Genomic DNA, 11,546 nt, shown 5'->3' with positions numbered 1-11,546 from the left:
TAACTTTTGTTAAAGTCTGTGTATTTTTTTGTCATGTGTGGTCACTGACGTCTGGGTTAACTTAGTGGTGCGTGGTGTTTTGACAGTGTCCTTAAATACCTGCAGCTAAGATGTCTCAATGGGAGATGGGCTGTGCTGGGCCACTCCTCAGTACTGTGCTGTGCTCAGAGTCATTGTTATGCTTGAGCCCACTGTTGCGGCCACTGTGTCAGTCCATCTCTTTGAGGCCTTAGCTTTCACTTCCTGCATCACTGAGCCTGAAGTTCCGTGGAGGTGAAAGCTTAGGGTCTTCTTGATTCCCCGACATACACACATGGATTTCTTTTAAAACTCTTATTCCCGCCTTCTCTTTTCCCAACCCTTCTTCTCAGGTCTTTTGGCCTGTTGCTCCTACAGACTGTTCTCCCTTCCCTCAGGCTGCAGCAGCCAATACTTTTGCCTTTAAATGCTTTTGGCAAAAACCGCCAGGAAGCCATCCCATCCCTGGGAACGCAGAGGTGGGCAAAACAGATCCTGTACAAGCTTCTGCACTGGTCCTTGAGGGAAGTCACCAGACAGGTCCACACACCACCACAGTTGAGCATGGCTCCCTCTGCAACTAGCAGGCACCAGGTGTGGAGCAGAGGGCTAGAACGAGGTGAGAACTTACACAGCCACTGGCCATCCCTTGGCATTGGAGGGCCGTTTCCAAACTGAGGGACAGCTGATTATTCTGGAAGTTTTGAGGGCAACTATGAGGAATGTAAGAAAGGCAAATCATCAAGAGGGCCTCATTTAGCCTTGGAAATACATCTAAGACTTCCTGATATTTAGAGCCTCATGGCATTTTATACTGCGAGTTGTTTTTCCTAAGAAACTGTTTCTATACCTTTACATTTAATACTTAATACATGGCTACTTCCACGTATTAAACTGATCAAGTTTCCCCCAACTTCAGCAACTAAAAACGAAGCCTCATGGGTGGCACAAACTGTACTCATCTGCTAACATAAATGTTGATGGTTCCAACGCATCCATTGGCACCACAGAAGAAAGGCCTGGCAATCTGCTTCTGTAAAGATCACAGCCAAGAAAACCCTATGGAGCTCAAGCTCAGTTTTACTCTAACACAGAAATGATTTGATGGCTACAGGTTTGGGGCTTTGGCCGAGGCTGTCCTGGGGCAGCATGGCAACCAGACTGGCCCCAGCTGTGGTCTTGAGGACAAATCAAGACAGGCAAACCTGGAAAGTCATAACCTATACCTGATTTTAAACAAACTTAGATAATAAGGTTTGAATGGGTAAACTGAGTTTACTTTTTGGAATCTTCTTGGCCTGGGAATTTTAACTACTTCTCATTAGCATTGAAATTAGATTCCCTTTTACAAATGAATTCTTCATGGACAAGACTGGGGCAAAAGGGAAAGACATTATCTATGGGATGAATGTCAGTACATCAGCAACTCTGACAATTGTGCAAATCTGCAGTGTCCAATACAGTAGCCCCTTGGTGCGTTAGACTTGATATATTTAAATCCAAGTGCTCAGTGGCCACACGGGGCCAGTGGCTCTGACTATGGACAGCGCAGATGCCACAACTTCCATCCTGAAACATTCCATCGGACCGTGCTGCCTAACCTTTGGTGGCCCTGGGCGGAGAAAGTACTGCCGGGTTGTGCTATGACTCAGACTTGTATTTTCCCACTGGAGGCCGCACAGAACTTTCCTATTGAAGACTGGAGGCTGCCCTGCTCTCTTAAGAGGGCAGCGCAAGGAACAAAGAATAAGTCGCGTAGGCTCCACACAGTCACCACCATACCAAATTTATTATTCCAATGGCACTGACACAGCTGGAGGTGCTCACGATGACACCACACACAACTTCCTGCCTTCTAGTTTCTGTCCACAGAGAAATGTCTACCCTTGTCCCTTCCTCCTTTCTGGGGGAGGGAAGTCCACTATGGGCCATTCACCCAAATAAACCTTTTAATGCGTTAATTTTAAATTTTTTTGGATGTTTGAGTTTCCCTCTGAAGAAACGGGAAAAAAAAGTGTCAGGTGTCCCACCCCCACCAGCCAAATAAGTCCCTGCAGAGAGGCCATTTCCGCGGCCCTCTGAAATCTTGAAATAAATATCAGGAAGAACGGCATCAAGTGTGGATGTTGGGGCGATGGCACAGAGTGGTCCCCGACGCCACGCGGAAGGGCAGGCGGGCCGGGGTGACGTCTCCAGGCGTGAGAAGAACGTGATGACGTGGGGCTGTGGACACGCACTGGCCGAGTCCCACCCAGGGCTGCCGGCCGCTGCCGCGAGCGAGGGCCACCTACAATTTGTCCAGGAAGTTGTCCAGGGCCGGGATGCCCTCCTTCAGGCCTTTGCGCTTGCGGGTCTCGGCCACCACCTGGCTGGGGCGGCTGGTGGTGTCGAAGGGGTCTCCGGGCAGGATCTGCCAGTGGTCGAACACACACTGGGGGAAGGCCTGGCCGCCCGTGTTAGACCTCAGGTCAGCCGTGAAGCCTGCGGGAGGGGCGGCGGGTGTCACCAGGCAGCCAAGGTGGCCACACTCAACACAGCGCCCTGCCTGGGCCTCCCTCCCTTCCCTTCCCCCTCCCCATGAAGCTGCTCCACCTGCTGTGGGCTTAATCCTTAATGAACTGCAGACCAGCAGGCCTTTCCGTCCCCAAGAAAGCTTCTTATCCCCACAAACTTAGTGGTCTGGGGTCCATGCAGGTACCAGGACTAGGCACCTCCTTCACAACTGCACCCCCACCCCCCACCCCCACGGAGGGCAGCCCGCTGGTGCCATATGCCACTGGGCAGACTCTGCAGGACGCCGGCTGCCGTCAGGCCCACCTCCTTTATTGTGGCCTTGCGTGAAAACCTTCTCCTCCTCTGAAATCAGACCACACTGGCCAGCACTTACCAAATGACTCGTTGACAGGCAGGTAGGCCTTCACGACAAACATGGGGGTGCCGGCCACCTGGGACTCCTCGAAGACATGGCCTCGTTTCCTGTTCAGGACACCATAGATACCACCGACCACTTGCTCTGGACACTGTCAGGGAGAGAGAGGCTCTTAGCGGCTCCCTCAGCGGGACAGCCCCGGGAACGTGGACAGAAGGCCCAGCCTCCCTCACCTGGATCTCCACAAGGTAGATAGGCTCCATGAGGCGGGGCTGGGCGGTCAGCACACTGGCATAGAGGCAGCGCCGGGCTGTGGGGATGATCTGCCCGCCACCACGGTGGATGGCATCAGCGTGCAGGGTCACATCATGGACATCAAAGCGCACACCCCGCATGTTCTCCTCACACAGCGCCCCCTGCAAGGCAAGCCAGAGAACACCATCAGGCCAAGCACACCACCCCAGCAGCCCCGTACCCACGAGGAGGCAGGCCTGCCCCCCACCCCATGCCACTCCTCCCGTGCCTTCCCAGAGTCCCTTTCCCCAGAGGCACCGAAGTATCTGCAAGGGACCAACCCCGACGCACAAACGGGGAAGGGGACACAGGTGAGCTGGAGAGCCTCGTGCCGAGCCCATTCTGCGAGGACCGTTTGCACAGTCCCTCCCCCCACTGCCTGCTCACCTCCTTGGTGGCCCACTGAAAGCCGGCCACCACGCTGTCCTTGATCTCGTTGAGGTACTGCACACCCTTGGTGATGTCAGTCAGGATGTTGGGGCCAGTGCCGTCGGGCCCAAAGCACCATATCTTGCGGGCCTCAGCCACGTCCCACTCGTACTTCTCTGCCAGGTAACGGGCCCTCTGCTTGAGCTCCTGGCGGGCCGACACCTCACCCTTGTCGATGTCCTCTGCCAGGCCGTCAGGGAAGGGCCGCGCCTTCATGTACAGACGGTTGTGCTTGTTCGGGGACTTGGAGAGGCAGAGCACGTTCGACTCCTCACTGACAGTCTCCCGGTACGAGACCACCGGGTCGGATTTCTGCGAGAGGAGGCGTGGAACCGTCACACAGCGAAATGAGCAGGGGACCCGCCACAGAAAAGATGCAAAAGCTTTTCCTGCAAAGCTTATTAATAAGCATAAACTGACTGGCACAGATTTGGTTCACTACGCATTGTTGTTTACTTGTCCCAATCTGCCCTCTGCCGACAAGACTGGCTAGAGAACCCCCTGATCATACATGTTGCACGCAACTGACACCTAGGAGCTGGGTAAAAAGGTGCAGCGAGCAAGCATGACCAACTCAGCCTCATGTCAGCACATAGAGAAAAAACTGCAACAACTCTGTAATACGTTCTATGAACATTTAACTCCCATGAACAGAAACGAGAGAAACTAAAGAACTCAGGGACATACTGACAACAGCGTGCTCACAGTGAAGCTCCCCACCAGGCAGAGAGCTGTGCAGTTCTGAGCTTAGCTTGGAGAGCCAAGCACGGCACCCAGAGCACCCCCAGCAGGGCAAGGTGCTCCCGGATTCACCTATCTGTACACCTCAGAACAGTCTATACCAAATACTTGAGATTTCAAAAGCCATTAGCCACCACTCCTCCCCTCCCCTCCCCTTCAGAGCCTTCAACCCAAAGGCTTCCTTAGGACCGCAGGAACATGGTTTCCACCAGCGCTCTCTAACCCCCACCGCCGGCCTACGGACAGCAGCGTGCATCTGGCAGTGCAGGGCAAGACAAAGAGGTGGAGACACTGCCGGGGTCCTAAGGACCCAGCACTTGGGGCCCGTGACCCCAGGGGGTGGGGTGGCCCCCGCGGGCCGGCACTCACCTTGATGGGGATACAGGCGTGGTCCTCCTCCAGGTCCTTCAGGCAGATCTCCAGGTGCAGCTCGCCAGCCCCCGCGATGATGTGCTCGCCCGACTCCTCGATGATGCACTGAAAGGGGACAGAGCGTGAACGGCAGGGCGCACACTGGACGGGTGCTGGAGGCCCCAAGACCTCTAGGGTACAGGTACGAAGGCAGGCCCACGCTGACCCCCCACTGGGGCTTTTTGGGGAAGGTGTCGGGGCCTAGGAACACCTGCAGAGGCAGCACACATTCGGGGGGCCTTCTGGCTGGTTCTCAGCAGCCTTAACCCTTTACAGACCCACCGTCTACAGCAAACTTGTAGAAGCAGATCACTTATAAAAAAAGTAGCTGTTTAAGCTGGAAAGTTGTCATTTAAGAGGGCAACCATTCCTTCGGGGACCATGTGGGCAACAGGCCTGATGCCCCCACAGCAGAAAAAATGCTTTTTATTCAGCTCCACCCACTTCCGCCAGGGGCAAACCCGCCACTGTGCCCACTCCTCCTGCAGCGTGGGCCCACCTGCACCATGGGGTCCGACTTGGCCAGGCGCTTCAGGCCCTCCACCAGCTTGGGCAGGTCGGCGGGGTTCTTGGCCTCCACGGCAACCCTGACCACAGGGCTGACGCTGAACTTCATCACGCGCATGTTGTGGGCGTGCTCAAAGGTGGTGATGGTGCCTGTCTTCACCAGGAACTGGTCGACGCCCACCAGGCCCACAATGTTCCCGCATGGCACATCCTCGATGGGCTCCACATAGCGACCCATCATCAAGATCGTTCTGGGGGAGAGAGACCCAGACCGTCAGATGCTGAAGGCCAGACAGCAGGCCTCCCCGAGCCCAGCCCCAAGCCCCAGCTCCACTTGTAGCCAAAGTTCCTGTCTCCATGATAATCCTGGGTCCGGTACCCCAAGACCAACGACACGGCAAGGGGCCCCCCGTGCTGGCACTCCACCACCTGCCCCTACAGATGAGAGCTCAACTGTGAGACCAACGCCATTCAGGGCCCACCGCTGAGAGCACAGGGCAGACATCGGGCCTGTCTTCCCTGCCCCCGAGATGGGAGCCAGAGGAGCTTTGGAAACCGTGCCTGCTCTCCGGGTACACGACAGAACCGTTCCGCCATCACCTGGGCATCTGGAGGCCAAGGGTGAATCAGGGCCAACTGCACTCAGCCCTTACAGCTGGGGGGCCACTGCAGCCTGGCTTCCCCAGGGAGGTTCTTCATCCACCAACTGGAGGGAGCACTCAGTCTCCTCACTAAGGTGTGAGGATGAAAACGTGCCCAGAAATCCCTCAACCCCATGTTTTAGCAAACGTTCCTCAGAACTGTTACTCCTGAGTGTCGAGACAGGGCAGGGCCAGCAACGGCTGGGGAGCCATGACACACATCAGCTGGCCCTCGGGGTGTCCCCTGTCTACCCCGGGGCAGGCCCATGCGGACAGCTCACCTCTGGATTGGCTTCAGGTATAGGTCCTCCTTCTTCCCGGGCGTGTAGTTGGGCCCCATGATCCTGACCTTCAGGCCAGTGGACACCAACCCCGAGAAAACCCGTCCAAAGGCGTAGAAACGACCTTTGTCAGAGGTTGGCACCATTTTGGAAATGTACATCATAAGGGGGCCTTTGGGATCACAGCTTTTAATACCTGAGAAAAGAAGATTAATCCTTGCAGCAGAAACCTCCAGAATCCGGAAATCTGAGACTAGGCAGCAAGATACTTTCAGACCAGGAAACCAGAAATTGTTGCTCTCAAGGCCCTCGCCCACCCAGGACCCGCCCAGAGTGTGCTGGTGTCCCTGCGGCCTTGGCCGGGCGCCGCTGCCTCACTTACCCATGGCAGCCTCGTCGTCCGGGGGCCCCTCGTACAGGAGCTCGCAGCGGTACTTCTGGGCAGTCACAGGCGAGGGCAGGTGGATGGTGATCATCTGCAGCAGCGCATCCCCAGCAGGCAGCCAGCGGCGCATCACAGCCTAGGGACAGGCGAGAGGACAGTGTGGGGACACCCCAGGCCCTCAGAGCCCTGGGGGCCCTTCTAAAAGACAGTCTGTGGCGCAGAGAACCAGTGACGTCCACACCTGCGGCTGCTGCTGGCGATGCGGCCCAGGACACCGATCCCCCGGGTGAGCACCAGCACGACGCGCCCACCCTAAGGATCTGGGCTGAACCCCCCGAGCGCGGGCAGCCGAGCTGTGTCAGGGACCGGGGGCGAGGGAGCCCTCCTTGCGCACCTTCAGGAGAGGCTTGCCCTCCTTGTCCTTATCTTCGCTGTCCAGCTTGATGTCTAGTTTTTCGATCAGTTTTGCTGTCTCCTCTTTCCTGAAGTTCATGATTGCATCAAACACCTGAAACCACAGAAGGGTAGGGTTGACTCATCTGGGAGCAATGTGTATGGAAGCCCCCAGCTCAGAGACAAAGGTCAGGGGCAGAGCGGGGACATGGCTGGAAAGACCCAGTCTACGTGCTGCCAAGGATCCAGCCCATTGAACAAAGACAAGTAGAAATACTCACAGTAGATTAAGAAACAACAAAACCCACTAATTTATAGACCTTGTACAGATCTGATTTACAAGCACTGAATACCTGCCAACCGACCACACCAACACCCTTCCCTCTTGTCTTATCTCACCCTAACCTCCCCTTGTCGGAGAGGCACATCCAGCCCTATTTTTCTGTACAGAATCCAGTGACACCTTCCAAGGTCCGACCTCAGGGGTCAACATTCAGTTAACTGTCTTCCCCCGGCCCCCCTCTACAGGAGCCCTCATGCCCTGCGGCCCCCAGCACCTTTCCTCTATCCTGTGTGATCACTGCGGTGAGCCCTTCAGGAGCCATCGGGGCAGGTGACAACACTGCTGTCATCCCACACCCAGCAAGGGCCTCACCTTGAAGATGGGGTCCAGGATGAGCTGGCAGAACGTCCGGGGCAGCTTCTTGCCATCGGGGCTGGTAGCAGACTTACTGAACTTGCCGTTGGATGGGTCAAAATACCTGGCAGAGAGAAGACCCAACTCAGCCGGCTGTGTTGTGGGGGCCAGGGGTGTCACCACCCACAAACAAGGACAAAGAACACCAGAAGGCTTCTGGCACCATCTTGCGAATACCAGTCAGGACCCTGCCCACCCCTACAACTAGCAGAACTGCAGCCCCTAGTCTGTGTGCTGGCAGGACCCCCAACACGTCCCCACTCTCACCGGTCGCCCCAGAGCTTCTTCATCATGTCCTCCACTTTCCTGGCTCGCTCAGCAGGCCCCAGGTGGCCCTCACCCTTGGCGGCGAACTTGGCCACGTACATCTCAGCAAACTGCTTCAGGGTGAAGGCCCAGCCGTGGAGGCCAGACCCAAAGCCCACGGTACCAAGGACAGGGTCGATCTAAGGGGAGAGAGCACCATGGAGCTGGGGGAAGGGAACACTCGGGCAGGGACCACGGCCTGTAAGTTCCCGGGTACCGTGGGCCTCAGACACTGGGTTTCTTCAACAGACATCAGGTCAAAGTGAAGAAATTTCAGTCATCACGTGCTGGCACCCAGCCTGGCCTCCCTGCCCCCACAGCCCAGACCTCCGGCCTCCCCAAGGCGGCCAGCCCTGAGCCCGTCAGCACGTGCAGCCTCCTCCGAAGACCAAGGGCCAAGGTCACCTCAGAACAGTCCAACCCCGGCCCCCTAACGCTGTCCCGTGCCAGGAAATCTCCAGAAACTCCTCAAAGCTTCCGTTCCCCTAGGACAGCACCTGCTGGACAATAAAAGGCAGAGACCCCCGGTGTCTGCCGGGGGCGCGGGCAGCCCCGTACCATGATGTTGCCCATGGGGCCGCTCTCGCCCTCGCCGTAGGTGGAGATGATGACGTTGACGTTCTCCACGATGCGCTGGAAGGTCTGGTAGAGCTCCTCGGGTTCCAGCTGCAGCTCCAGCAGGGCCCGGTCCATCTTGTTCATCATCAGCACGGGCTTGATACGCTCGGCGATGGCCTGGCGCAGGACAGTCTCTGTCTGCACACACACACCTGGGGGCGGGACGGACGGTCACCCAGAGGGGGGGGGCCCGAGGCCCCCACCCACACCGCAGGGGGACACGGAGCTTACCAGACACGCAGTCCACCACCACCAAGGCACCATCAGTGACACGGAGGGCAGCTGTCACCTCCGAGGAGAAGTCAACGTGGCCGGGCGAGTCAATGAGATTGATGAGGAAGCCGGAGCCGTCCTTACTCTGCTTGATGAAGTTCAGGTCGTTCTCCGAAAGCTCGTAGAAGAGGGAGATGGCGCTGAGGACAGACAAGAGCAGGCCTTACAAACGGATGGACGCAAGATCCGATTTCACCTCCTGAGATCCCTGCGCTCGGCCTGGGTTTCTGCCCTAGCGGGTAAGTCATCTGGCCCCCAATTCCCAGGTTAAGGCAGAGATGCCAGTAGATCCAGCCTGACCTCTCAGAGCAACACACTGACCTGTCCCCCAGCATCGCTCATCCCTGGAACAGACCTCACATGTTAAGAGCCACTCATGGCATCCTCGGCCAGGGATCCTCCCCTTCCTGGGGACCCCCAATCCCCCCTCCAAGGTCACTCACACCTCCTCTCTACCAAGCTAAAACTTAGAAACCCAAGACTTACTTGCCCTTCTCCTGGCCCAGTTAAAATGAGTAACTGCAAAAGACCAAGAACAGCCTCCAAGTTACCAACTTAGGACGACTCCGCCTAGAGTCGGTCTCAGCCTGGGCACTACACACTTGCAGGGACATAGTCCCTTGTGGTGGTGGGCAGCCCATCCTATGCGTCACAGCAGTTCCGTAACAACCCCAGCAGCCTACAGCATCCCTCCCAGCCGTGACAACCAACAGCTTCCCCAGACATTGCCAAGTGTCCCTTGGGGACAAAATTGCTCCCCAGGAGTGGGAGACTACTGGGTCAAGCCTCCTCCTCTCCCTGAGGCCCCCAATCCCTGCCCAACCCTGAGTCCCTCACACTAGCGGCCAGCAGCATCTCACTAGATTATATCTTCCTGTGGCTGGGAAGACCAGCCCCCGGTCCCCAAGGTGACGGTACATGATGTCACCATCCCTCCCCGGGAGGATGACGATGGTACATGCTGTCACCATCCCGTCCAAGGCCACTCCCTGCCCGGGTCGAGAGAACACCGGGGACTCACGTGGACTTGATGGTGATACAGCGCTCCTGCTCATCCTTCCGAGTGTCAGTGAAGCGGGTCTCCCCAGCCCGGGCGGAGGCAATGATGCCGGCCTTGCAGACCAGGGAGTCGGTCAGCGTGGACTTGCCGTGGTCCACGTGGGCAATGACCGACATGTTTCGGATATTGGCCTTCTTGTCCATGATGGCCCGGATCTGGTCTACTGTGAAGTTCACCTGGCGGAGGAGGGAAGACAGGATTCCAGGAACCAGCCTGGCACTCAGAATCTGGTCGATACAACAGCCAGGCCCACAGCCTGGAGCAGGCTGGTCCTAGAGTACCCCCAACTCCCAACCTAACTTCCGGGTCTCCGTGCTGCTCACCCAGATACTCTGAAAAACCCTCCCAAATCTCCACAGCAGCTGATTTCAGCTGTCATTTGCTGATGACTACTCACAAAGTGGCCTGTGGAGTCTCTCCCCGGGTGACAAAATTCCCTTCAAATCAGGTACAAACATGGTGATAGCAGTTAAACAATGCCGGGAGATGGGGCCTCCCCCAAGACTCCGAAAGCAGAGCCAATAAGCTACCCCGCTTTCCAACCCCCAAAAACCTCTGACATCCAAGGTCACCCTTCTGCTTGGAGTTATTCACAGAGATCCTTCCCACCCCTCAAATTCCTAAACATCCTCTCTCCTAGGCAACGAGAGACCTTTCGCAGCCCTAACAAGCGCCAACCTCTACCTCGTGGCAAAAAAAATCAGTTTTTTGCAGCTGAGAGACCCGGAAAGGACAATGACCAAGGTTACCCAGTATTTCAAGGAGAACGGGGGTTCTCCGGTCTCGGTTGCCTCCCTTCGCCATTTTCCTGCCGTCCACAGCCCACGGACAGAAAACGGAGCTCAAACTCGCGGCCCGTGGGTTACATAAGGCGCCTCCCTCTCTCCCCGTGGCAGCAGCGGCGCCCGCCATTACAGCGCCTGCCACATCATCATACCCCCACGCCGCCTTCACCCCGGCTCCCGCCGGGTCCGGGCTCCGGCAAGGCAGCGGCGCCCCCGGAAGCAGAGAAGGGGCTCCACCGACAGCGCTGCACGCAGACATGGCGGCGGCCGCTTCCTCAGCCCCGAGCCCACCGCCGCCATGTCTCTTCCCGTGCCGGGCGCCCTCAGCGCACCAGGCTCTGCAGTGCCGGCTTCTCGGAGGCCCCACCTCAGTCCCGGGCCGCCGGACGGACGGCGTTACTCACCATAGTGGCGGATGGCAGTGGATTCTCCCAGGCAGATACGAACGAGGCGAGTCGCGCCAAGGATGGCGGCGACGACGGCGGAAGAGAACGCTGACGTCAACACTCGGCCTTTTATAGGCCGACGCCGGTTGGGCGGGTCATCTGACCGCCCAGCGGGGGCAGGGCAAGGCGACGCCATGCGCAGGCGCACGGACGCTTTCCTCCGGTTAACCCATTACACGCCGGAGCGGCTGCCGTAAGATCGATGCCCCGAGCCTGGGTTTCCGACCGGCGGTGGTCAGCTACCGGTTTGGTGCACGCCTCCGGGATACAATATTCAGGTTCACAAAGCGACGTGCACCGCTTTCGCTGAGAATAATGATAACAGCAACTATATTAGCCTGCAAAATGCCAACCACTTATTCTGAAAACACATTACAGTTTGAGTAGGGTCT

At 57.2% G+C, this 11,546-nt stretch overlaps 1 protein-coding gene and 1 non-coding gene across 2 annotated transcripts; both read right to left on the bottom strand.

Moving 5' to 3' along the window:
* Positions 1-1,665: 1,665 nt before the first annotated feature.
* Positions 1,666-11,195, bottom strand: EEF2 (eukaryotic translation elongation factor 2). The gene is made up of 15 exons (XM_004378464.2): positions 11,113-11,195; positions 9,885-10,099; positions 8,822-9,003; positions 8,531-8,742; positions 7,934-8,112; positions 7,625-7,730; positions 6,971-7,084; positions 6,574-6,712; positions 6,192-6,387; positions 5,262-5,520; positions 4,721-4,828; positions 3,569-3,922; positions 3,121-3,303; positions 2,906-3,038; positions 1,666-2,499 (listed from the first exon to the last, which is right to left on the bottom strand). Exons 1-15 carry the CDS (start codon positions 11,113-11,115, stop codon positions 2,306-2,308), a joined length of 2,577 nt encoding a protein of 858 aa, XP_004378521.1. The 5' UTR covers positions 11,116-11,195; the 3' UTR covers positions 1,666-2,305.
* On the bottom strand, positions 8,196-8,260 carry LOC111820975 (small nucleolar RNA SNORD37). Its single transcript, XR_002824465.1, has one exon. It is a non-coding gene; the product is annotated as a small nucleolar RNA SNORD37 (small nucleolar RNA).
* Positions 11,196-11,546: the final 351 nt, after the last annotated feature.

The sequence above is a fragment of the Trichechus manatus genome, unplaced genomic scaffold, assembly GCF_000243295.1.
Source record: "Trichechus manatus latirostris isolate Lorelei unplaced genomic scaffold, TriManLat1.0 scaffold00057, whole genome shotgun sequence".
NCBI classification, from domain to species: Eukaryota; Metazoa; Chordata; class Mammalia; order Sirenia; family Trichechidae; genus Trichechus; species Trichechus manatus.
The sequence above is the reverse complement of the archived record's forward strand: the minus strand, read 5'-3'. Positions and strand labels throughout refer to the sequence as shown.